At 42.9% G+C, this 27,718-nt stretch overlaps 2 protein-coding genes across 6 annotated transcripts in view; both read left to right on the forward strand.

The window, feature by feature from the left end:
* The first annotated feature begins 1,684 nt into the window (after positions 1-1,684).
* kif11 (kinesin family member 11) lies at positions 1,685-15,450 on the forward strand. Its single transcript, XM_083788639.1, has 26 exons — positions 1,685-1,984; positions 3,363-3,495; positions 3,592-3,689; positions 3,916-3,994; positions 4,249-4,434; positions 4,657-4,781; positions 4,882-4,972; positions 5,066-5,211; positions 5,758-5,854; positions 6,219-6,314; positions 7,411-7,499; positions 7,704-7,791; positions 8,404-8,477; positions 8,604-8,718; positions 8,857-8,928; positions 9,290-9,425; positions 9,758-9,930; positions 10,086-10,211; positions 10,970-11,125; positions 11,415-11,554; positions 11,909-12,069; positions 12,629-12,747; positions 13,202-13,421; positions 13,686-13,873; positions 14,370-14,453; positions 15,241-15,450. Exons 1-26 carry the CDS (start codon positions 1,911-1,913, stop codon positions 15,328-15,330), a joined length of 3,156 nt encoding a protein of 1,051 aa, XP_083644765.1. The 5' UTR covers positions 1,685-1,910; the 3' UTR covers positions 15,331-15,450.
* A 1,403-nt stretch (positions 15,451-16,853) lies between these two features.
* The window catches only part of camk2d1 (calcium/calmodulin-dependent protein kinase (CaM kinase) II delta 1), a 100,193-nt gene continuing 89,328 nt past the window's right edge, over positions 16,854-27,718 (forward strand). For all 5 annotated transcript variants that reach the window (XM_083789637.1, XM_083789640.1, XM_083789639.1 and 2 more), the window contains exons 1-2: positions 16,854-17,261; positions 19,588-19,682. In XM_083789637.1, coding sequence (XP_083645763.1) covers positions 17,200-17,261; positions 19,588-19,682 — 157 coding nt within the window. In that variant the 5' untranslated portion in view covers positions 16,854-17,199. The remainder of the gene's footprint in view (positions 17,262-19,587; positions 19,683-27,718) is intronic.

Consider the following 27,718-nt stretch of genomic DNA (forward strand, 5'->3'; position numbering starts at 1 on the left):
GGGTCCACATTGTTCAATTCATCAAAACATTTAAAGACATACAACCATTTAGAGACATACAAATAGACATTTCTATGTAGTTAAAGAACAACAGGAATTCATCATATGGGAAGCAAAAAAGGGAAAATATACAAGCACTGGGAAAATATACAATATACAGTGAGGGAAATGGGGTGGGGGGGATTCAGATTTTACAGAGGCCAGTTTCGAATTGCAGCCATCCGTAGGTGCCCTTTGAGAGCGGTTTTGAAGGAGTCAAGGGATTCACATGTCTTAATGACTGTTGGTAGGGCGTTCCACATTTTGGTGGCATAGGAGCGAAAATAATTTAGTCCCTTGTTTGTGCCGAATCTGGGTTGTACATGGTTTGTTGCACTCCCTCTGGTGTTGTGGGTGTGGACTTCGTTTACATTAAGGAAGTATTTAGACAGGTACATGGGTATCTTGGTGGTGTATCGAATCTTGTGGACCAGACCCATTGCAAGATGCTGTACTCTGTCGACGACCCTAAGCCATCCCAGCCTGTCAAAGTGGGCAGGGGTGAGGTGGGTTCGGGGGTTGAGGCCAAGTAGGAGCCTGACCAGTTTGTTTTGGGAGGTCTGGAGCCTTGTTTTAAGGGCCTTTGAGGTGCTGTGGTACCAAGAGGTGGATGCATAGTCAAAGAAACCTTGTACGAGGGCTCCTGTTAAGGTCTTCAAGGTGTTTTTGCTGACCAGTGAGGAGATCCTGTAAAGGAATCTTGTTCTTTGATTGAATTTTTTGATTACGTTGGTGGCCATTTTATCACCGGAAAGATTAGCCTCCAGGATGGAACCTAGGTAGGTAATTTGATCTTTTCGTGTGATAATATTGTCACCCACTCTAACCAAGAAGCCATCTGCCTTGCTGAGTTTACTATTTGATCCGAAGAGGATGGATTCAGTTTTTCCCAGGTGTAAGGATAGTTTGTTATCAGCGAGCCAGGTGCAGATTCTACCGAGTTCAGAGCTGAGGGTCTTTTCAACCTGCAGTTTGTTCCTGTCCGAGACCAGCAGTGCTGAGTCATCTGCGAACAGGAACAAGTTGCAGTCACAAGCTGAAGTCATGTCGTTAACATAAATTAGGAACAGTAAAGGCCCTAGTATGCTTCCTTGTGGGACACCACAGCTCACTGTCAAATATAGATGTAGAACTAAATAAGAGTATCTAAATACAGCACAATATCCATAAGAACATTGTTAGAAGAATATAACAATAAGTCTGTACACAATGTAGATGCAAATTATTAAATGTATGAACATTGAACAATCACAATGAGTCAGTCTGGAAATGAAAACGTCTGGGCCAGACAACTGGGTTTCCGAGGCTATAGTGCTACTGACTGGCCGCCAGTTCCGAAGGCTGCCACTGGGAGCAGTAGAGAGGTTGGCCCGCTGCAGCCGTTACTACTTCTGCTTCTGACACAGCACGCACGAGTACAGCACGCACGCACACACACACACACGCACGCACACGCACGCACGCACTCACACACACACTCCGCCCCACCACCCCTCCTTGCTGCTACGCCGAGGACACGTGATCCAATCTGTGGTGACGTAACGGCTCTTTCGGCTTCAGCCATTGGCTGACGTGGATTTTAAAGCGAGGTTTGAATTTGCCCACTTCTTCTCCTCTTCTCTCTAGCTCCTAGCAGGCGGCTAATACAAAACACACATCGCAACGGACGGGCGTTCTCAACGTTATTTTGTGTTGTCAGTTCACCGTTTGAACGATTTCGAGGACAAAACTCGGCCACAAACACACTTGGACCACTTTTCATCCGTGTCTTTTACTGTCTTAATCGTCTGTCTTTTTTTTTTTTTAAACGTCGAGTTTTTACGTGGAAAGTTAGTGTTTGTTTGTAGTGTGTGTTCCTGCTTGTAGCAAAAATGGCATCAAACACGAGCATGAAACGAGAGGACAAGCATCAGGGGAAGAACGTCCAGGTTGTCGTCAGATGCAGGTATTTTACTTCCATGACTATGCTAACGCTTGTGTTTATTGTAGTTGTTTACCCCACTGATTTCTGTTTGTTGGTTGTGGGTGGGCGCGTTTTGTGCGGTGCCCCTGTAGACCAGTGGTGGTACTTGCATGTTCTTGAAGCAATGTAGAATTACTATTGCAAGTAAAAGTACAAACCTGTATTACTAAGTACCCAAAGTAGAAGGCTGTCGAAATGCCTCAAAATTGTACTTGAGTAAATGTAATTGGTGTTAGTCTTTACACCACTGGCGCAAACGCCTCGTCTACATGCAGCTTTGTTGGTCAAGCAATCCCCAAATATGCTTACAAAATAGCGTTGAGCTTGTGGGTTGGCTATTTTCGAAAATGTATGAAAATCTTGACATGCGTGGGACTGATGAGTGTTTAAGCTGCTAAACTACACCTAGCGGCTAGCTCTGGTCCATAGCTCCATATGCCGTTACATTTGCAACGGACCAGAGCTAAGCTACACCATACCACGGAAAGCCCTACTGTTGGATGTATTTCATATGTTTCAGACTAGGCTATGGACCAGAGCTAGGTTCAGACTCTATAAAATACATCTCCGATAGCCTTGGTCCTGGGCTACAGGGCTAGCAAAATGATTTCAATTTGTACTTACACTTCCACTGTTGTGGTTTGTTTGAGGGCATGGTTGAACTTATTATTACGCCCTCCGGCTGGCCCTGGACGCGACCTTTTAAAATGTCTAATTTGGACTTTTCTGAATCTCAACATCGTATCCAAATTAAACTAAATTCTTTATTTTACTTAAACATCTGATCTTTTTTTGTTTGTCAGCCGCGCCGAATCTAACTTTAAAATCGGGAACGAGCCCTACGTGTAAATTTCATTTTTTTTTTAATGAATTGAACAATGTGGACCCTGTTGTAAACAAGTGTAATGCTTAATTGGGTCGTCCACTCACAGTTAACAGTCTCTGTATTGAGTTTGTGCTTGAAATGTACTGTAATTCTACAAACTGTTAATAAATATTTCAATCAATCAAAGCACAGGATTCGCAAAAACAAAGCAGATTAACGGTTGTCTCAAACTGTCTGTATCTTTTTCTTTTCACCCCAGTGTTTGAACGGGACGGCTCACAATGCGCTGCGATGTATTGTGAGCTTGTAGATTTGATATTTTCAAGAAATGGCTATAATGGTTTTGTAATCCAAATCTACAAAATGAATAGTAACTACAGCTGTGACTGTGACTGTTAAATGAGGTGGAGTAAAAGTACAATATTTGGATCTGAGATCATTGAGATGTATTGGTAATGCTCAAGCGAAGTACAGTAATTAAATAAATGTGTATGTTGTGCCACTAACTTGAGTCACTTATCCTTGTGTTTTCAGGCCCTTCAGTGCAGCGGAGAGCAAGGGCACCCACAATGTAGTCAACTGTGAGCCCCACAGAAGGGAGGTGATTGTGAAGTCTGGTGGGGTCAATGACAGGGCAACAGCCAGGAAGGCCTACACCTTTGATATGGTGAGCAGGCATTTAAAAAAAATATATACATGCGCAACTGATTCCACATTTCAAATGTTTGTTACATTACAACGTTTCCCCTCAATCGTCTCTTAGGTCTTTGGTCCCGCAGCAAAACAGATCGACGTCTACCGGAGCGTAGTGTGCCCAATTCTTGACGAGGTCATCATGGGCTACAACTGCACAGTCTTTGCGTAAGCAAGCATTTGCACTAAACTTGTGTTGGAGCCACTTGAGGATGTGTAGTGGTGCAGCAGTAAACAACAGTTGCTGTTGCCTGCCTTAATTCGTATCCAAATTAAACCAAATTCTTTATTTTAGTATTTAATTTAACTAGTTATATAATTAGTATTTAACCAACTGTTCAAAATGGCACAGTACGTGATCCGTGGCTGATGTATATTTGTTGTGATTGGTCAGCTATGGACAGACTGGGACCGGCAAGACCTTCACCATGGAAGGCGAACGAAGCCCAGATCTGCAGGTCACTTGGGAGGATGTAAGTTTTTCACACAACCAAAGTACTGCAGGGCATTGTTCGGGCAGTTACAAGCTGCATAATGGGAAAAAAAGAAAAAACTTTTTGGACTGAGGTTTTGTCTGCTTTCAGTTTTCCATTGATGGATACTAAATCAGTCACACAAATGCATGTGCACAGTGCAATCATGTTCATTTGGGTGCAGTTAAGTCAATATCTGCCAAATGGGCAAAACTCATCGTACTAGTTTTCCACAACCTTGCGTTTGATTTCAGGATCCACTGGCTGGGATAATCCCCAGGACGCTGCATCAGATCTTCGAAAAGCTGTCAGAGAGTGGCTCAGAGTTCTCTGTCAAAGTGTCCCTCCTGGAGATCTATAACGAGGAGCTGTTTGACCTGCTGAGTCCTGGAGATGATGTTGGTGAAAAGCTCAACCTGTTCGATGACCCAGGCAAAAAGGTAACGGTCTCTGAAGTACTGTTTTACTAGGGTAGTTTGTGTGAAATTCTAGAAGTTCTCCGATCAGGTTTTTCCCCACGATCGACCATCGTGCGTAAGGGGACAATCGGATATTTCCAAAATTATTAAAGGGTCAACATCTTTGCAGCCATGTACATGCTGTCAGTAAACGATGGGTGATTATTATTCTTGTAAGTAACTAATTAGCTATGTATTTGTCAGCGTGGCGTGGTCGTTAAAGGTCTGGAGGAGATCACAGTCCACAATAAGAATGAAGTTTATTCCATCCTTGAGAGAGGCTCTGCCAAGAGGAAGACTGCTGCCACACTCATGAATGCCTATTCCAGGTATTCAACAGAAAGAAAAAAAAAAAAAAAAGATATACACTAGTATTAGCAAGCCTCTTCAATTACCTTGTTTGTATTCATGGTAACATTTCTTTTCAAGTCGATCCCACTCGGTGTTCTCAATCACCATTATCATGAAGGAGATCACCCTGGAAGGAGAAGAGTTGGTGAAGATTGGAAAGCTTAACCTGGTAAACTAACACTACTAAAAGTTGTAAATGCCTTTTTGGCTCAGTGAGACCTGCTCCAGTGGACCACAACTCAACCTGGCCCCATGTCTTTAGGTTGATCTTGCGGGCAGTGAAAACATCGGCCGCTCGGGGGCACAGGACAAACGTGCCCGTGAAGCAGGCAACATAAACCAGTCTCTGCTGACGCTCGGCAGAGTGATCACGGCCTTGGTGGAGAAGAGACCTCACGTCCCTTATAGGTAAACTGTGGTTGTGTTGTACGGCAGTGGTTCTTTAGGTGGGCAGCAAAACTCAATTTTTAGCTTAATTCATTGTCTCCCGGTGTTTTTAGGATAGGTTTTTTTTTGTACATTTATTTTACCTTCCTACCTATGACTGCTGCCTAGATATGTGGCAAGGCGATCGGGTGTCGATCCTGCGGCACGCCAACAGGCTGGCTCAGCAGCCTCGGTGTCCAGACAGTTGAGCTAACCGCCCGGGCCCATTGTGGACTTTTAATCGGCTCGCGTTTACGCACGGCACCGTCGTACGTTAAGTAAAGCTTGCGGGGAGACTTCTCCCTTCTGCCCATGACTGACGATTCTGTGATCTCGTGAGACCAGCCGTTGAACGTTAAATGGCTCAGTCTTGCGAGAGCTCTCGCAGCATTATTTTTAATTCGAACCTTTGTCTATTCTTTAATTTTTTTATATTGGAATATTCCTTCAAATATGGAATATTTGTTTGCAGCACTAGTAAATGGTATTACCAAGGTCATCTCCTGACATGATCTTAATGTTCTACAGGGAGTCGAAGTTGACGAGGATCCTTCAAGACTCTCTAGGGGGACGGACCAAGACGTCGATCATCGCCACGGTGTCTCCATCTTCCTGCAACTTGGAGGTGTGTTCATCAGAATTAATTTTTGTACACTATTTCCGGATTTGTTTTTTGGTCAAAATATATAGCAAGTTGCAACGCATGTCTGACAAACGCATTGTCTGGAACGACGGCTGATTTCAGTATGTCAGACCTGTGGTGTGTCGGATCTGTGTCTGCGTCCCAATATAAGAGTTACAGTTAATTTAGACTTAATACTGATTATAAAAACTCCTAAAACCTGACCTAAATCTTCAAATTCAAATAATGTGCTTACATGTATAGCAAACTAATCAGACACAGAGGTAGCTACTGGATTGAAAGTCTGATGCCTTTCATGGGTTAGACTATGTTGACGTTGGTGCTGTGTTGTCTCTGTGCTGTGTAGGAGACATTGAGCACCTTGGAGTACGCCAGTAGAGCCAAGAACATCATGAATAAGCCAGAGATTAACCAGAAGATGACCAAGTCAACGCTCATAAAGGTACATGGAGAAACAAGTCATGTTAGGAATTTTGCCTTAGGACAAGAGTTTTTTTTTTTTTTCAACCAAGGTTCATGCTTTATTTATTAGAGCAGGTAAAAGATGAGTCTTCATTTATTGGGCTAAATGTTTCTTTTTTGAGATTAATTTATTTACTATAGTCCTACTAGACCTCATAAAATTACATCTGTCCACAAAAGATCACGGGTTCTAGTGATCTACTGAATGTGAAGGGGGACGTGTCAAACTGACATATTGAGCCTAGTACTCTACCTTCACATTCAGTAGATCCTGTGATCTTTTGTGGGCAGATGTAATTTCCTTTAGTCTAGTAGGACTATAGTAAAAAAATAAATCGCTATAATTTGTAAAATACGCATTTAACCCCATGTTCAAATGCCCCCGCCCCCTGTAAAAAAATGCTAAAATCGCTAAAACGAAAGAAGCAAATAAACAAATTAACACGCATCTTTTACTTTCTCTAATGGGAACCTAAAACATGAACCTTGGTTGAAAAAAACAAAGTTGTCCTTTAAAGTGAAAGACCACTTTGAACATTGGGCTGTGTACTGTAGTTACCCTGCCGTGATGTAACAACAAATGTGGACAAGAAAAATGCTCCAATGATTCAAAATATGCTCCTCATTGACTTTGAATGCCGAAACTTCTCTGAAAATCACACTTTTAGTACATCAACAATCACAAAGTTGATTCAGACAACATAGTAATAAACAGGAAGTTAACATTTTTATAAAATGTTCCAGATCCAGTCTGGGTTTTAATAAAAAAGGCAAAATCAACTGTTTTGGTGATCTATAATTGTCTGCATAAACTTGTTTGGTATGTACTGAAAGAGTGACTTTGAGAGCTGTTGCAGCATACAATGTAAGTCAAGTAAGGAGCATATTTTAAATGATCAACTTCTAATCACTGGAGAAATTTTGACTTGAATTTTGACTTTCGAGTTACATCATGGCTAGGTAACTACACAACCCAAACTTCTACCAAAGTTGTCTTACCTTTAAAACTATACACTGTAGTAGACTGTACAGATGTGACGTCTTATATGTGGACTCCATTCTCACCCCCACTCAAGGAATACACAGAGGAAATTGAGCGCTTGAAGCGTGACCTGACTGCGGCTCGAGACAAGCATGGGGTGTACTTGTCCACTGAGAACTACAGGTATGGCACTGGGGAATACAACATTGGATGCCTACAATGAATTGCTCCCTAGTCGTGAGCTTTTGTTTAAGCTCAACAAATGTTAGTTGGTTGTTATGCCAATCCAAACGTGTGAAAAATATTTAATGCAACTTCTGCCCTTTTCACCATTCCTGATTACTTTGTAGCTCAATTTGGCCCCAATATTGTTCTCCTTGTTTACAGCCACATGACTGAGCAGATCACCTCCCAGGATGAGACTATAGCTGGCTATTTGGAAAAGATCTCTGCTGCAGAGGAGGAGCTGAAGAAGGTATGTTACAGTTTTGCACCACAAGTTGATTAACTAGGAATCATAACGCAACATATAATTACTTGTGCAACTACTGAAATCAGCTGGCATTTGTAAGTGTATATTCAAACTTTTATACACACCAGACATTAATTAATTAACAGTTTGTCACATCTCAAAGTCAATAATTTGATTACCTGGTCATCGGTCAATGTGAGTCTAGTCTCCAACCCCATACCATCAAATTATTTGCTTGCAGTGAAAACAAAACGATGAATACAAGGCTTTTTTTTTTTTTTTTAAGATATTTTTTGCGGCTTACGCCTTTTATTGATTTTTGAAGGGACAGACAGTAGGCTGACAGGAAACGGGAGAGAGATGGGGGGATGACATGCAGTAAAGGCCGTGTCGGGTCCGGGAGTCGAACCCGCGGCACACTGCGACTGGATTACCAGTCCGGTGCCCAGACCGTTACGCTACGGCCTGGGCCTAATACAAGGCTTTTTGACATGTATTTATTTGGACAGAATCTATATTGATCTACTCCTGTTTTTTCTCATTTAATTGCCCAGACCATGACTTTTCTCCTTGTCAATGCTATAGCCACTCATTGGGTCCATTTCCTCTCCCCAGGTGATGGAGCTCTTCACCGACAGCCAGAGCCAACTGGAGCAGTGCACTGTCCAGCTGGAAGAGCGAGACCACAGGTTCATTACAACTATTTACTACACACGTGTGCACCACCTTAGTTCAAAAAGGAGCTGACCAGAGTGGTGGTGGTGGGAGGGATGCAGTACTTGAAAGTAATACGTGTCCTGGTTTTCTGTTTATAGGCTAGATGAGGCCACAAAGGCCCTCGAGGAAACTGCACAACACCTAACAGAGGAGCAGTTCATCTGCTCTGACCTAACCTTCACCCAGGAGAAGCTGTATAGCACTGCTGACCAGGTGAGGATTAAAACAAAATAATATATTGTTGCTGTTGGGCAGAACCCCATGGGTTGTCGGGTTAATTGCACCCTGCCCTGTGAGGAAGCTGAACTAGTCTCATCACTACCTTAATCTGATGGGTTGTCTTATCTCCAGCTGCTGAATACAGCCCACATCAGCACCAGCCATGTGTCTGGTCTCCATGACAAGCTGGACAGGAAGAACAAGGTGCTATTCAATTCTTTGCTTTCACACGTTCTGTTACTTCATATCGTTGCTGTAGCACGAAACATTTATTCTATATTGTAAAATAATGGCTATACACAAGTGACAAAATAGGCGGTATCATATATTAGCGGTGGCTTGGATAATTGAGATTTCTCTGGGTTTTATAAATCAAATACAAGTAAACAAGCTTGTGATTAAGAACTACATTGGTAAATGGGTTTATTTTGTCCATTTCCTGAACACAAGGTGACTGACGATATATACATGTTCTGTGGATGGAACGTCAAGCATGCATTTAAGAAAGTGTAACATGGTTGCTAAGGTAAGGCAGTCTAGTAACCGTCTGATTTTTAAACTCCAGGTGGACCAACAGAACACTAGTGTCCACCAGAGTTTCAGCCAGAGGATGGACCAGGTGCTCGGTAACATGGAGGGCAGTGTCTGCCAGCAGGCCTCCAAGCACCGCAGCACGCTGGCCAGCTACACCTCTTCCATGGGTGAGTTTAAAGCGGTGGAATAATGTTTTACTTCTGCAATATTTTAGCAATGCTCCCTCTGTTAAGTATGGCCGAAAACGATGTACTTGAGTAAAGGTATTGGCATCCAAGTGTACTAAAAGTACTCTTAGTGCAGAATATCCAAGGCCTGTGATTTATTCACTTGGTTAGCACTATGTAGATGCCAGGAACACATCATAATTGTACATGCTGTAATTTAGGAAGTTGCTATTGTGCATGGGGGCTGCTTCCCCCACTGACTCACAAATCGCACTTTAGGACCTGGCCAGTCGTGAGGTTTTATTTAGCTTTAACCCATCATCCCTCCATAGACGCGGTGCTGTCGTTCAACGAGGAGGCGATGCGCACCGCTGTGGCCACTATGGAGTCCTTCATGGGAGGAGTCACACAGTTGGTGGCCCAGGGTGTGGCTGGTTTCCAGGACAAAGTCCACCAGCAGGAGGCGCTGTGCCTGCAGAACAGAGAAGGCCTGCTGGAGCTGCAGGTGAGGACCTTAACCGTCGCCATTAATCACCATTTTGACAGAAAAGGCAGCTCTACAAGCTCATAAATGCGTCGTGATGTGTTTGTGACCATGTCATGTAGGTGGTCTAGTGTAATTTCTTGGAAGTTGGTCTTCATATCTGCCGTGTGTATTAGGAGGAGTTCAAGCAGGACCTTGAGGAGGCTCTTGCCGGCTCCCTTCTTCCCAGTGTGGCAGCCATCAGAATGCTGAATGAGGCCATGAGGAAGACCGTGGAAGACCACAGAGCCCAGGCTGACAAGGTCCTTGTGATGCCATTACATTTACCAATGTGTCAGTGGTTCTTAAACGTCATGTCAAGCACCCCCAAATTGAAGAATGTATTTTTGTCTTTTAGGGACCACTATACAGGATTGGTCTTAACAATTCTGATGCCCAGGAAGTGTCCACATTTTATCAAATAAAACCGCAGGGTGTGTGTGGTGATGTCTTAAGGTCTTTTTTTAATCAATAAAATGGGAACGCTAAAATATATATATATATTCTTTAGGGGGTAAACCGCAGCCGCTTGCTCCCGCTGTTTCGCTTGTGTGAGCGCACAATTTACTTTATGGAATCTACGCTGCCTCTGTGCAGATTGATTCAAACGCTTATGACTAGACTAATTTCTGCACCACCTCACAATGTTAACGTGTCTAAAGAGTTCACTTACTGGCGTATTGTAGTAATGGAATGGATTTAGCTTCATGTATTTATTTGTTTTTGGCTAAAGGGAAGGCAGCCGTTATCACAATAAAATATTATCTGCTTGGCACTTTTATTCTGAACTATTCGGCAGCACCATAATAGTTACATTAAAGTAGTGGTTTTTGAGAACATTCAACTGGTCCATCGCATTTTAATTGGCCATACAACAGCTAAATCATTTGGCTGACTGTAGAACCCCACCCCTCTGGGTCCCTAGACCCTACTTTAAGAACCACTGAGCTATTATATTTACTAAATGCAGTGATTACTGCACTCACTTGATGTCTGGCTTTATTCCCTGTCATCCAATCAGGTGGAGGCAATGAAGGAGGTCAATATTTTTCTGACCAGTCATGTTCAGGCACTGGCTGAGCTGAGGACATCCTCCCTGGATGCTCTCTGTTCATTGGAGGCCGAACATGACAGTCTGTCTCAACGGATCCGACAAGAGTCAGAAACCCAACAGCTGGTATGCCACACACATTTTCTAATGCCCCTTTTTTTTAACCCCAACTCATTTTCTATGAATGCCTTTTTGAGCCTTTTTTACTCTAAAGGCGCCTAACACCGGTCCACAGCCAAGTTAAATCGGGCATTACTCAAACCCCAACACCTAAACTTAACCTCTACATAACTCCAAACTGAATGTTTTCCTAATTGTAAGCCTAACCGATATGCAAGTTATGGGACTCGTTATCAGGAAAGAAACTGGTATTGGTATCTATTTGTAAATGAAGCCCTTGTTCTGCTACCAACAGGAGATGGATCAAATGATCCACTGTCTCCAAGGCCAGCTCAGCCTGATGGCCATTAACAACAAGACCCGCTTTGGCGGTCTGGCTACAGCCAGCAGAGCTCTGCAGGCGCCTGTGCTAAGCATGAAGGAAGCTATTTCAACGTGAGTATACCACTACCTTCACTCCAACCATACAATCGCACTACACAGGGTTTCCACGGTCATGAAATATATTGAATTGAGAAACCTTCTCCCTTTTTTCTTTTTTTTTTCAAAAGATGTACAAAATGATTATTCAACAAGATAATCACAACTTTTCATCTATTACAGCAATTTCATTTATTTTGAATATTTCCATAAATTCATTAAAAAAAAAACTCAAGGCAGATCTAAAAGCTCACAATTCTTCGTTTGTGAGCCTGTTGATGCCATTTTCACTCTTTGGTCCCGGGAAGACTTCTTGAGTCTTGTCTTGTCTTATTATCAATCCAAACGCAATCGACCCTCTCTGTCCAGATGTTGCAGTGAAGCGGAGAAGCGCGTAGCGGCCCAGGCAGACCTCCTGTCCTCCACCGTCCCCTCCCTGGCCAACGCTATCCGCCACACTGCCCAGGTGTCTGACGAGGCCCTGGAGGAGAGTACAGGCTACTGCTCGCTCCTGCACCGCTCCCTCACTGGTAGGACCTCTGACTGGTGTGCTCATCGTAACCATTTATAGTTTTTATACCTCAGGCCGATAAAAAAATTGACTCCTAAATCCTACATGCTTTCTGGAAATGACTAAATGTATGTTTCTATATATCTGCCGGGTGGAAACCTCATGTCCTGTTATAGATTCAGAAAAGTAGCTGACATACAAGTTCAAACGGTTTTGATGCTTCGCCTGTGTGATGCTGTAGTATGATCAAGTAGGGCAGTATGTGTGAACAATTTAGAATACTAAATTGTTCAGTGGGCCACATTGGCAGAAACCTTTGAAGTGAGTTGCCAATTTCATCTTGAAAGGGGAGAGACTTATCAGCTTCAATTTAATGGTGTTTGTTTTCCCTAGAGTTATCTGATTGGATAAAATTCATATCCTGACCTAAACATGTATATTCTCTTTAAAGTGCCAGAGAGATGGTAGACTCACTATAGCAATGAATAGAGCTATATGATGCATAACAAAAGGACGGAATGGCTTTACTTTACTTAATTCTAGTGTTTGTTCACTGTCGTGCCTGTGCACCCCAACAGGCCTCGGAGAACGCAACGGCAATCACTGCTCCAGAGCTCAGGAGAGGGTCCAAAACCAAGCCCAAGAACAGATGGCCCTCCTTGGGCAGAACTCTGCTGCCAATCTGGCACTGCAAGAGGTAAAATGACAAAGCAGATGAGACAGTCATGTGGTTTGGCCCTGCAACACGTCAACCTGTAATGATCTCTTGATCACAGGTTGACATGCAAGTCGGGGGGGGGGGGGATATATATCGGAATATTTTTAATATCGGTCAATACAGAGTACCCTTCCTGTACCGGTGTATAAACTAATCTAGGACAGTGGTTCTCAAGGTGGGGTTTCCAAATGGACCCTTGCAGGTACAAAGCAAATGGACCCTTACCATTTCACTCCCAGACTTCTGGGTCCTTGAAATTAGGTTTGATAACCACTGATCTGGGGGTGGGGGGGGGGGGGGGAAATGGTCTCCTGCCCTTTGAATTCTCAAAGCTTACTGCGCTTTCAGAAATTCCATAAAATTACATTTCTTCAACTGGTTCTGGTTGACTATATATAGACTGACGCCTTAACATTTGTATGGCTTCTTTCAGCGTGTGGAGAGCCACTCCAACACATTGCTCCCAGACACCAGGGCCCAGCTGACGGGGCAGCAGGAGAAGGTGACCCAGACGGTGCGTTCACTCCAGACACAGGTCTCCCTGGACCAGGCTGTGTTTGACCAGCAGCACGCTGACCTCCAGAGCCATGTGGAGAGCGCCCAAGAGCTTCTCCACCACTTCCACCAGGAGCTGCGACAGGACGTCCCTACTGGTAAGAACCAACAAAGACAAGCCCACATTGCAGGTTTGACTACAGTATTCATATTATTAGTACATTGCTATGTTTCAAATTGGCAAATGTACATGCTTGCAGCACAAAAAGCTTGTACTGTATCTGCTCTTTTCTTTTAATGGCAAGACGCTAAAATAAAAAATGACACTGATGCTTTCCCTGTTTTAATGGGGCAAAAAAATATTTCACAAAACGTGATGGCCCTTTACTGACGGATCCCCCAAAACTTCTGTGGTCCTCCAGGTATGACTCCTCAGCGAAGGGAGTTTGAGTACCCCAGGGAGCTTGTCAAGTCTCGCAGGCGCTCTGAGCTACTGGAGAGCCTGCATCTCCAACAGGAGGAACTGCAGGCCACCATTGAACTGCAGGCCACGACTGACGCACTGGAGGTAGAACGAGAGCTGGAGGCTGAACAACACAGAGTAGAGCAGGTAAACGCTTCAACCCATTAAGACCTGAGGCCAACTGACTGCCCTACAAAGCCAAAATACAGTAATGTCCTTTTTGCACATGCAGGCTAATTTGACCTACCTGGCAGTTACTGCACTCTGGCTATGTAGGGCAGAACAGTTTTCTTTAATGTACGTTATGTCAGTGGTCGTGTTTTTGGCTAAGGACCCCATCTCAAAATCATCATCCAGTGTCTCTGTGAGCTGTAGATCGCCCATTACTTCCTACAATTGGCATCTACCACAATAGTTTTCAGTAACTTCAAATTCCATGTTGGCCACCTTGGACTCACTGAAAACATCTGTACTGTTGACTGATAGGGGGAGGGGGCTAAGTTAAGTTTCAGAGAAACTTGGTCTTTTATTGTGTGCATATATATATATATGTGTGTGTGTATATATATATATATATATACTTCTGAAATGGAATAGTCCTTGGCTTCTAGGTAGCATTCTAATGATCAAATGTGGTGTCTAGGATTTGCTTGAGGTCTCGGCGGAATCGTTCGAGAACGATGAGAACTTGGTCTGCAGCAACGACAACCGTGGACCCTTCTTCAAGGTGGGTAGTACCAACCGTGACATTTTAATCTCAACCTGGGACCCTCTTGGGTCCAGGCCATGGACCCTTCCTGATTTCAAATGGACCATAAGGGCATATTCATACTACAGTTTTAGGTGATACGGTGAGCTGAAACGGTGGTCACTGGTGGGTAAAAGCGGGCGTGTTTGGATGAGCGGTGAAGCACTTGCCACCACAGCTTTGTTCTAGTATTTGGTGGTCACCTTATCAGCTAAAACTGTAGTCTGAATATACCTTAGGGGCTCCATTTTCGTCACTGCTAAACCCCTTATCTCTAAATTTTGCAAAACATTTTTGAATGCTCAACTAGCCAATCTACATTGTGAGATTGTAGGGCCATTTTAACTATTCAAATTTGTTTTGCAAAATGGTAAAAGGCAAAAGTTTATGGATAAGGGGTTTAGCGGTGACAAATGGAGCCCAGGGCTTAAAGTTCTCAGTCCTGGGGACTGATTTCAGTCCTGAGGATTTCATAGGGGTCATTTAATGAGATCACTGCAGATTTGCAAAAGATCTTTTTCAGTCTTGGGATTTTTTGGGGCTTCAAGCCCTGGGAGCCCCAAGTCTCTAACTGAGTGTACAAATGGAACCAAATCTTGTACACGTTTTGTGGGGGTCCTTGAAATTGAAGTTTGAGAAACTACCATCAAAAGTTGTCTTTAGAGGTTGTGGGTATTTGTAAATGTTATCCTGATTAACCTCAGGATGACTGCATTCAATGCTGAATTTATAGCTTCATTTCAGTAATCTCCCCTTTTCCTTTCAGGCATCCCAGCAACGGAAGAAGAAGAGAGTCCCTGCTAAGACTGAAACTCTAACTCCGAGGTCCAAATTGCCGCTACGTAATCAGAATTAAAGCATTCAGCTTTTTCCATGTTTCATGTTCCGTGTTAAAACTGTTTTAATGCATTATTTTAATTTCTATCATTTTAGTGTTTTTTGTTTGATTAAAATAATAAAACTTTTTCATACATCCTTTTTGTAGCTTATTTGAGCTCAAATCACAATCAAACCAAATTCTCAGCCACTACTGTTGATCCCTTGGTCTTTACCAAACTCTTGTTCACAAATCATACCTTGCACAGATCCTGCTCAGAAAATTCCATTGTCATGGTTAAGTTTTATATTTCAAAATGTGAAACTTTCTTGTATCTACAGTCTATGATCTAGATTCATTGCACAATTCTCATTGGTCGGGCCAGTTGACTGGTCAGTCGAGCACAATACCATTGTAGTTTTGCCACTGGGCAGGTGGCAAGTGCTGCTTGATAATACTAGGTGCCAAAAGTCATTCAAGCTCAAAATGTGCCACAAAACAACACTGAGCTTGTCGATCTTCCACTTAGAGTACATTCTGCCCACTTTAGCTATATGCTTTGAATCTGCAAGTTTGGGACATAATGAGCTTTCCACCTGATGGGCAGAAACGGGTATTTCACTGTTTGCATGTGCTTGAGCTTGTTTTTCCTGTATAGTTGAGGTGCTTTGGGGTAGTTTTTATATTCACTTTAAGATCTCTTTGAAATTGGTCACAAGTCAATACCTACACTGCATCACATTAAATGTCCAATCTACAAGATCCCATTCACTTTGGGAGCTTGTAGATCGGCTAATTTATTATTCTAATTATTTGCTCTCATCCAGTGCTAATGAAAAATAAAATCCTATATTTTGGTTATTTAAAAAAAAAAATATATATATATATATATATATATATACGGCCCGTAGTTTGGGGACCCCTGGTATAGTTAGTCTAAATCATGGGTCATGGTTTACCTTGTTTGAGTAGATTGTCCAATTTGTGATTGTCCTGTTCTAAACAAGTGTAATGCTTAATTGGGTCGTCCACTCACAGTTAAGTCTTTGTATTGAGTTTGTGCTTGAAATGTACTGTAATTCTACAAACTGTTAAATATTTCAATCAATCCCCCCCCCCCCCAAAGCAGTGGCTCTCAAATTCCCCCACCCCCCCCCCTCTCCTAATACCCCCCATGTGTACTCTGTGACCGTCACGCTCATATTTGATATTGTTACTCTTCAGCTCTCCAGGTTCAACCAACACCAGGTAAACAAAGATGAAACAAGTTACAACACATTATGTATACATTTGTACTCTCTCAATGTTAAATGAACTCTGAATTAACAGTGTCGAGAAAAACAAATCATAACACACACACTGCACGTGGGGGTCTTTGGGCGTCCTTGAAATTTCTGTAGGCCTATATAAAAAAAGTTGATAAAATAACGGAGCTCTGTTGCGTCGTTACTCGTAACCTGCCGCTAGGGGTCACTGTTGTGCAGGTCATATTCCAACCAGGAAGCGCTAGATAGTGGAAACAAAGTATCGCACCCAAACCAAGTGATTTCCAGTTCCACACACACGCACGCACGCTGGCACACTCACTCACAAACACATAACATACTGCAGCAGGTCGCGACGTCCCTGACAAGCCGTCAACTCCAGCAGCAAGAGAAGGGTTTCTTCTTCTGTACGTGGTGGGGAGTGTCCTGTCCGAGACGGAGAGCTACGGGAACAAACGAGCAGTCACCGACCGAATTTATGAACAATCAGCTGTGATTATTGATCTTTGGCTCTGCTTTTCTTTTCCCCCCTCTGCGGCTACAAGTGCCACTTTGAGGGACAGGATCTGCGTGTTGGAGTCAGTCTGGAGAGTAAACAGCTAAAAGGTTTTTTCCAGTCAGTCTCTCCTCTGTCACCTTCAGCATGGCTACTACTACCTGCACCAGGTTCACCGATGAATACCAGCTGTACGAGGAGCTGGGCAAGTAAGTGTTCAATGTGGGAGTCAATCATTGCCAATGGACTTATTCGTATTGTTACGGGCTAATTCCCGTGAGGTTGTGTAGTTATAATGTTCAAGCAGCACCAATGTGTTTTCGCCATGTCAAATTTGAGGGTGATCATTATTTTCATTTTTCAAAACAACCCAAACCGCGGGAACCTTGTTTCCCCACTTAAAATGCTATTTCATAAATGAGGACAATCTTATGCAAACCCCTTGTAGGCTAAGCTTGGAGATCTGCTATTTCCACTGGCTACTTTTGACAATTTCTTGTCATTTTTTAATTGATTTTTTTAATTGATTTTTTTCTTTAAATGATCATTTTCACCCTGGTGTTTTCATTTGGATGGGTGACATTCATGACCGCACCTTTCTTTCAACAGATCATGGATTTGTACTGTAGCCTATGTTAAATAAAAAAATCACACCAGTGTGAAGTGAGGGGCGCTAATATTAAAGTCTAACTCATGTTGATTAGGTGATGTAATAGTGATGTAAAACAAACGTTGACAAAACAAACATTAAATTATCTTTATCGTTAATGGCATTTAATGTTTGTGTTAGGGATAAGATGACATTGAACTAAAAACAAACATTAAACCTGCAGCAAAAAGCAGCAGCCTTGCTCTTACATTTGAATTAATGTGTAGCTCTGGTCCATAGCCCTACTACTTAATGTGGAACATTGACACAGAAGGTCAGCACAGCAGTGTAGCATAGAGCGGAATATTCGAGTTGTTTTGCAACCCTTTCCACTCTGACTAGAGCCAACCTTAGGGAGGATAGTTGACATTCCACAGTGCTGTGTGTGTGTGTGTGTGTGTGTGTGTGTGTGTGTGTGTGTGTGTGTGTGTGTGTGTGTGTGTGTGTGTGTGTGTGTGTGTGTGTGTGTGTGTGTGTGTGTGTGTGTGTGTGTGTGTGTGTGTGTGTGTGTGTGTGTGTGTGTGTGTGTGTGTGTGTGTGTTGGAAATTATACATTAGGAATGATGGTCTTCTAGAATCTAGATCAGTGGTCACTGGTCCCCAAACCTTTTAGCTCAAGACCACAAAACAGAAATAGATGTTTGCCTATAGGACACAATCCAGTTAAAATAGCTGCGGTGCGAGCTTGTATAGATCTGCTAGTTTCACTAGGCTACTTCTATAGTTTCTTCAGCCTAATTGGGAATTGAATTGTAACCAAATATTATCCACAATTTGCAACACTAGATTTTTGAGGGTTTGTGTAAACACAAACATTCGCTGATGATTGGCTGATCACCCCATAGCGATTTGATTGGCTGAGCAAAGTATTGCTTGTTCCCAGACATAAGCATCAAGAGGGTTTTTACTTTTTAGACAGCTGGTTGGTGGAAATTACAAGTTGAAGCCTTTCCCTCCACTAGCTGTCTAAAAGCCCGGAAGAGAGACCTGAACTAGGGGCTTTCTTGACGCTTATGTCTTGATGTACCCATTGAGGATGAAAATGAAGACGGAAATGTGATTGGCCGGAATTACATTTGTGTTGATTTGATTGGCTGAGCACGAAATGTGATGTATGATGATAAGAGCACCCCTCACTTCACACAAGTGTGATTTTTTTTGTTGATAAACAGCTTTTGTCCCCACATGTCTCAAGATTTGCCATTGACAATGAAAGGGTAATTCAGGTCAAATGTCCGCTAAATCTTGTCCCGACTCCCCACACGTCTCAAGATTTGCCATTGACAATGAAAGGGTAATTCAGGTCAAATGTCCGCTAAATGTGACATAAATTAAACATCACAACATTAAACGCCATTGACTTTGAAAATGTAAATATGTAAACGAGCAAATCAGCTAACCAATCACAGGCAACAGGTTGAGGCCAGTATGAGATGATTCATGATGATGTACGATGATAAGAGCGCACCTCACTTCACACGTGTGTGATTTTTAATAATGGGTTGAATCTAGAATTGCAATATACCCTCCATTGACAGCCCATTGATCCAAATAGAAATGTCTGCTCTTCTTGTATTAAATGACGTTAAACTCACCAACATTGCAGCTATAGGGGAAGCTTGAATTATCCTCTTTCAATCTGCAAAGCGTTTGTTTCATAAAAGTCCATCGTAGACATGAGCTTTCTTTCTAGCTACTTTATTCTAAGAAATTTCCTGCCGTGATTATGCGCTCGTCGGAAGATGCTGAACGTACCACCTGTTTCGAATTTGAACATAATGCACAAATTAATTGTGTTTCTGTCGTATGAACATTGGAACATTATGAATAGAAATTGTATTTGTTTTGCTTTTTATGATTATCTCAAATAAGTACTTGTCCCACAGGGGTGCATTCTCAGTGGTGAAGCGCTGTATGAAAATCTCCACCAGCCATGAGTACGCTGCCAAAGTCATCAACACCAAGAAACTGTCTGCCAGGGGTGAGTGTCTGTGTATGTGTGGATGATGCTGCCATGACAAGCTTGTTCTGGTTAAATCTCTGCTCTTACATTGTTCTCTGCTAATGTGCTGAGGAACTAATGTATAGCAGAGCCTGCATGTCAATATCAAATTTAATATTCACACTTTGCATTTTTTATTAAATCCAATGTTCTCAAGCTATTCTTGGTCTCAAACTATGGTTGTCATGTCTAAGCTGCCGTCAGACTGGGATGAACTTGTTTGCTGTACTATAGCCTATTGATTGAGTGTGTTCCCCAAAACTATTCCCCTCGGAAACCTGGGGCGTCAACTCGATTTGGAATTCTATGTCAGAGCAAAAATAACATGGTTTCGTCCACCTGGATATGGATATTAGTAGTAGGTGATCTCTGGAGTAGGGATGCTGTGCTGTTGAATCAAATAACGGTCTCTGACTCTCTGTCTGTCTGTTTCTCTCTCTCACTCTCTCTCTCTCTCTCTCAACTAAAGTTTTCAAGAGTTCCTACAATCATGTTTTCGGCTTGACAGTCCTCCAAAAACTGTTGGAAAAAAATGTCAACGTGTTAGTTTGAACTCTGAGAGTGGGTTACATTTACAATCAGGATTTTGCTATGTGGTTAGGTACACGTTTGAGTTTGATAAGGAGACCTCCGTGTGAGATCTGAAAAGAATTGTGCATGTTTTCGAAGGCTTCCAAGTTCCAAATGGAACCACGCATACTCTGTTGCAGCTGTGGGAGATAAGATAACACAGTATTGTGGGGGAATTTGTTGACCACAGCAAGCGGGAGGAATAGCGGTCCCTTTTTTCCCTTCTTCGTTCTCCACACCAACTTCCCACGTAATTTTTAGTGGTGGAAAGTAACTAGGTACATGTACAACTTTGAGGTATTTGTACTTTACTTAAGTATTTCCAATAATACTTCTACTCCACTACATCTCAGAGGCAAATGTTTTTGCTCCACTACAGTTATTTGACAACTTTAGTTACTAGTACTTTTTAGATTTCTATTATTATTACAAAGCATTAACCACTTCAGCCCTATATACATTTCTACCATTTGAAAATAGACGATCTACAAGCTCACAATCTATCGCGATGCAACACATTGTGAACTGCTATTTTCAAAAGATTTGTATAGGCAACATTGTATTTGAAAACTTGTGAAATGGGACATTCTACACATAATGAGTACAAAAGTATTCGTATGAAAGTACCAAAAGTAGAAAGTACTCAAGTCAATTTTGAATTCCGGACTTTTATTTGTAACAGAGTATTAACATTGCAGTATTGATACTTTTACTTACGTAAAGATTGTGAATACCTTTTCCATCACTGGTCATTATGTACTTTTGTCTTCACTTTGCAACCCTTCCCGGTCTGAGCAATTTGAGTGCACACTGCTCCAGTCTCAAAAACATTTGCTATCTCATAATCTTTACCTTTGTACAGTGAGTGAATGTGACGTTAAGCTGAGGGGAACTTGATGACTCATTCTCCCATATCACCACTTGCTAAATAAACCCTTTGATGTTGGCCTTCATGTCCTTCGTGACAGGATATATATAGGCTTTATTTTCTTTTGTTTAAAAAAATAAAAATAAATAACTCGACCAAAAGGGTTGCATTGGTTGCATTGCTCCCAAAAAGATCCAACTTTGCAATAGGATGCAACTTTACTCGGTTATCTAGTTTGTTGCTGTCCGACCTTCCTAGCCTGTGTTATTAAAGTTAAATTAAATCGGCGAAAGTGGCCGTTTTCAAGATGTTTTGGCCATTATCTCTGGAACGGAAAGTCCAATCTGCTCAGTTCATAGCTTGTTGGATGCATGACTTTGAGGACATGTTCGGGGGGACCTCTAGCAACTCCCGGGGTCCTAGGCGGTCACGTAGTTCGCATGTACGGCGGGCTGGCACTGTGGTTGCTTGCAACTACATGCAACCACAATCCAATGGCAGTTTCCCCCCAACGACCCCCACTTTGAGAACCCCCAGTGGTTCACAAGTCGTGCTGCCTCAAGCTCATAAGTACGATATGGGTATCACCACTTGGGGTGAGTGGTAGAAATGATGTCTCTGATGCATGTTTGAATTCTGGGTAGGAAATAAAAGATATTGATGTGTCCTTCCCCGTTTTCTGTCCCAGGGCCATGTAAGTGCTGTCACTCTTTTCATCTATTCTCTCCATGGTCATTATTATCTCTCTGTGGAAGGCAGCCGTGTGGGGAGGTGGTAGCCTGGTTAATAAACCAGACCGAATCAGCCGTTGGCAAAAAGAAAATTGCCTACCGGCGGATTTCGGTCTGGAGAGGCTCAATTTTACGCCCATTTCCTACTCCAGAGAATGTGGCCTCCAATAGGGACACGGTATGCAATATGGGCGGGCTTTGGTACAGTGACGTTCAATGCTTGAGACCTTTGACTGACAGTAGCTCTGACCAATTGCGTCAAAGAGAAAATGTTTCCCTGAAAATGAAATCCAAGCTGAGCCTCCCCAGACTAATATCCGTGCGATATTAGTCTGGTTTATTAACCAGGCTAGGGAGGTGGCCTCCCGCTGTCAGATTGTGGGTGGGTGGGAGAATGACACACACACACACACACACACACACACACGATTGCACATTGCAGCCTCCCATAGTAAAATTAACTCCTAGAGTGTACAAATGGACCAATAATGTATCGCTTAAGATGTTATTGTGCGGGCCGGTTTTCCTGAAGATGCAAGGATAAAAGCTGAACACTCAACGGCTGTAGTCTGAATATTGACTCCACCTCTCCCTTCTAGCAGCCACTCACATATTCAGCCTCCTCCTAACCCCCTAGCACTCACCTCTTCAGACTCTACCTCACCTCTTAGCACTCACCTCTTCAGACTCCACCTCACCCCCTAGCACTCAACCTCTGCAGACTTTTGAGAATTCCTTTTGAGGGAGAGAGAGAGACATTTTCATTGGGAGATAACTCTCTTCCTGTCTGGAGAAAATGTAACAAGAAAATGAAAGTGAGAGGAGCGGTCTGGAATGAGATTACCGCCCCACCACGCTCGCTTCTTAGTAGCCGACGCACAAACAGCTAACATACTGAGGAGCGAGAGGGAGAGAGAGAGAGAGAGCATGATGCCAGATTCCGATTGGTTTGGCTGAATTAATCACTTGGCTGGGCTGGATTCCGCCCGCATTACCCCGAGGCAGAGGAAATGAAAGGGAAAGGTGTGGGTGTGTGTGTAGTAGGAGAATAATAGTTTTATGGTTGAAAATAGATTTTTACAGATGTGTTTACAATCAGAAAAATCACACCCATGTGAAGTGAGGGGCACTCTTATCATTGTACATCATCTTATTCCGGCCAATCAAAATTTGCGTCCTCACTTTTTTTACTTTTCCTGTGTTTACGCAATCTTTGTGTTTACACAAACACTCAAAGCTGACCATTCATTGTCAATGGCTTTCATTGACAAACCCTCAAAGCTGGACATACTGTAGGAGGGGCTAGCGCCCATATTCAGGTTGGATTTACACATTTGGAAAAATGGCACAGTGAAGTCGGTGCAGCTACCTTCTTAGGAGACCGGAAGCAGGTTGGATTCTATTATTTATTATTTTCAACGGAAGAGTGAACGTGAACACAGCTTCTGAAGGACTATTTTTTAGCCCCCCATGAGCACTGAACTAAATATTGGACCTGATCGTCACAAGCACTTAACCATTGTTGCAGCCAAGGTTGCTCGCTCGCTAGCAATGTGACTATGAATGAGTCATATTGGAGAGGGTTTATGCACCAATGTACCAATGTCAATGGTTTTGCCCTCTCACACGTAAAGTAAAAGCAGTGGAATAAAACATTTCTATTAGGGATGTCAATTATCAATTATTAATTGATGAATGATAACCTTAGCTATCGATTAACCGGTTAGTTGATAAGCTATGTTTAAAAAAAATGTTGACAAAAAAATGTGAATCTTAATTTCCCTCAATGTCTAACATGAAAATCTACATTTCGCTGATATACAGAAAGAATACAAAATACATATTATATTCCTTAAAAACACATTCCCTCCCGTTACCATAGGTGGGGATCCTGAGGGCAGTGCCAGAGAAATGCGCAAAATAAGCAGAGAAGAGCCACATCCGCCCGGCACGGGAGTGATAGCCTCCATATCTGTAGTCTAGCGAGGGCTCTAGGTGGTGGTCGATCGCCCGGAGGATGATTATTCTTAGTGCGAGCTTGAATTCATGTTTTATATGCTCCCAAACATTGTATTTTGTCCCATTTTAGCAGAAAAATACTAATATTTGTGCACTTGCAGTGTCGGCAAAGCGAAGCGTTTCAGGTTCAGCGTCATTTCCATCCACCAGCTGTTCTAAAAACCTGGAAGAGACACCTGGAGGACACGTTTTGTGCAGCTTAGGTGTGCTCACGCCCTTTACTGAGACAACATGTAGGCCTAGGAAGGAAGTGAGACCAGTGTCCATGACATTACCTGGCGCTTTGAAATACCGGTACTACACATATCACACACACAAACTCCAGGAAAGTGTTTCTTGTCTCTCAAACTTTACATTAACCCATTCTGACCTGAGATCAGATTCATACGAGGTTTCCGCCGGACACACACTGGTCTGATGAACCCATTCTGACCTGAGATCAGATTCTAAAAATGTCAGTCGCTCTTCGATTTAAAATTTTTTAGCAGACCTACAAGCTCGTATCGCGCCACTCGGTGGCGCGATATGAGCTTGTAGATCTGCTATTTTTAAATAGCTAAAGCATAACATGATGCCAACACCAAAATGGGTGCCCGGTCAGAATGGGTTAAAATAGAATCTGGTTGCAAAAGGGGTGAAGTGGCCGTTTAACCATTGATTAATCGATTAACTATTAACATCCCTAGTTTCTATAAAGCCCTATAAAGTCACTACACCTATTGGCTGTAGCATCCTGTCAGAATGTAACGCGGCACAGATAAACCCAAGGTCACCTCTCTATGGGGGTACAGGGAAGTGGGCCAGTCATGTGACATGCACTGGAGAGAGGGGACACAGCTGGGACGCATCGACATGTTAGATGGTGTCACTCCTTAGGGGACAGAGGCCCCCTGCGTTTGGACTCATGCGTATAATGCTTGATTGATTCATATTTAATCAACCTTTATTTTATTCGCTGAAAACAAAACCTCTCTTTTCCAGCCGTGCTGAGAAAAAAAGCCACACTAAATCACAAAAGAGGATATTTAATTATTGTATATATATTCTATTATATATTAGCAAAGACAGTTCATCCACACATTGGATCACTGCTGCCCGAGGGAGAGTTATTGTACTCGAAACATGTTACAGTGAGTAGTCTGCAAGGTTTTGACTTTTGAGACAATCGTTTGTTCATTTGCCTAAACAAAAAGTTGTAAAAGCTGTTTGTAGTTATTAAAACATCAAATTTGCATCATACAGTGGTCTGTCATGTTTTTGCATGGGAATTTGGTCCCCCAGAGTTTGAATCCCATGTAGGACATGGGCATGAAGGGCCATATTTTCGTCGGTGCCTTACCCCTAATCCCTAACTTTGTTTTGGATCTTGTAGATCAGCTATTTGAACTATTATATTATTTTCAAAATACATAAAAAAGGCAAAGAAGTTTGGGGAGTAAGGCACCGGCAAAAATAATGGCCGAAACGTACAGGTTGCAGCTTTAAGTATTGGTGAGGCGTGTATGCATGACATCATCATCATACCCAGAAGTTAAGGCAAAAAGAAAGTGGTAAAAACAAATAATACTTTCTGGCCTTGACAGCAGAAAAGAAAAGTCCAAACAGAAAAGTCCTATCTGAATCAATCTGATTGTATTAAACAACATAAAACATACTTTGCCACTCACTTGTACTCGCCTTATCCTTGCGAATGCACTCTATAAAAGCTCATTAAAACCCATCTTGCATATGAACAAAGTACCACCCCTTATTCTGTGGCCGAGATTCCTCGGGACTGTGGAGAAAGTAGGCCATTGGTTTGAAAATGCAGACCTTAGTGACACTCACGTGGTGAGAGGTGGATGGAACCCCACCAGTGCTTGTGGAAAAGCTAGCAGTAAGTTGGTGGGAGGGTAGGGGGGGTTGACCGACTATTAAATCTCCAGCTTCTGGAAAATAAACCTCAGCAGGTTTCCAGCATGAACTCTGAAGAAACCTGTGGAAACTAAAGCAGTCGGAGAAGCTAAAGCATGTGTGTCATATGTTGGGTGGGTAAATGCCTGTGTCAAATAGTATGTGGCAGTTCATTTTGTCTGTATCACTACAGACAAAACTAGAAAAAGTGCCCTTCCGGGCACAGGTCTCCACCAGGTTATCCACAGATCCGTGCAGTTAGAGGTAAAAACACTTTTTGGCCAGTTATAGCGCCACCTTGAGGCTGAGTTGAAATTGTTCATGTGGCATTTCGTCCTCGGCCTAGTGGGAATGTAGCCTCGGTCCCAGGCTTACTTATCTGCGAAAAGAAAAGCCTGGTCACAACCTAAGGCAGAGAAGCTATCGGCGGTTGTATCCTCCGGAACAGCGGTCAAATGTATTTCCCCCGGATACGATATTTTCCAGACCAATCACAACACTTGTTTCATTCGCGGAGAATGTAAACTGATTTGTAAAGCATCAACGATTTCACTTCCGCTAAAATCCCGCAACATCCGCTGATAGTCTTTTCAGCTTAGGTCTTGCCCAGGGTGGTGGGAATGTGGGTGCACAATTTCAGGGAAATCACGCGATGTGTTCATGATTTGCAGCATTTTGTTTGAAACTGAGCACTCCTGTGAACTTTGGAAGCCAATCTTAACCAATCAGGATGGAGTCTGATAAATCTGAAAGACCCGTTTCGTTGAATGGCTCTAGAGAGACTGTGTACCAATTTGCGTGATGTTTGGACAAAATCTGTAGGTGTACTGTGCAAAAACTTGTTTTGCACAAAGCGGCCTCCTGGTGGCGCTATAACAGGCCGTTCTGGAAAGTTTGGGGCAGAGGTTCATGGTTGGCATCCAGGGAGTGTGTGTGCAAAATATGGCATAGAAAAACTTGTTTTGCACAAAGCGGCCTCCTGGTGGCGCTATAACAGGCCGTTCTGGAAAGTTTAGGGCAGAGGTTCATGGTTGGCATCCAGGGAGTGTGTGTGCAAAATATGGCATCGACCGGGTTAACGGTGGCCGAGATTAGCTGTTCACGGACACACGGACACACACACACGCGGACGGACGGAGTGCAAAACATACTCTCCCCACATGCCTTCGGCCTGGTGGAGACAATGAACTGCCACATACTATTTGACACAGGCATTTACCCACCCAACATATGACAATATATACAATATATGCCCAATGAGAGACATTTTACTGGACTTCAGGTGCTGGGTGACCCTAGCAGAGCGTCATTGTTTTAAAGTCAACTAGAAAAAGTGCCCTTCCGGGCACAGGTCTCCACCAGGTTATCCACAGATCCGTGCAGTTAGAGGTAAAAACACTTTTCGGCCAGTTATAGCGCCACCTTGAGGCTGAGTTGAAATTGTTCATGTGGCATTTCGTCCTCGGCCTAGTGGGAATGTGGGTGCACAATTTCACGGAAATCACGCGATGTGTTCATGATTTGCAGAATTTTGTTTGAAACTGAGCACTCCTGTGAACTTTGGAAGCCAATCTTAACCAATCAGGATGGAGTCTGATAAATCTGAAAGACCCGTTTCGTTGAATGGCTCTAGAGAGACTGTGTACCAATTTGCGTGATGTTTGGACAAAATCTGTAGGTGTACTGTGCAAAAACTTGTTTTGCACAAAGCGGCCTCCTGGTGGCGCTATAACAGGCCGTTCTGGAAAGTTTGGGGCAGAGGTTCATCGTTGGCATCCAGGGAGTGTGTGTGCAAAATATGGCATCGACCGGGTTAACGGTGGCCGAGATTAGCTAAAGCGGCCTCCTGGTGGCGCTATAACAGGCCGTTCTGGAAAGTTTGGGGCAGAGGTTCATCGTTGGCATCCAGGGAGTGTGTGTGCAAAATATGGCAT

The sequence above is a fragment of the Protomyctophum parallelum genome, assembly GCF_964188405.1.
Source record: "Protomyctophum parallelum genome assembly, chromosome: 18".
Taxonomy (NCBI): Eukaryota; Metazoa; Chordata; class Actinopteri; order Myctophiformes; family Myctophidae; genus Protomyctophum; species Protomyctophum parallelum.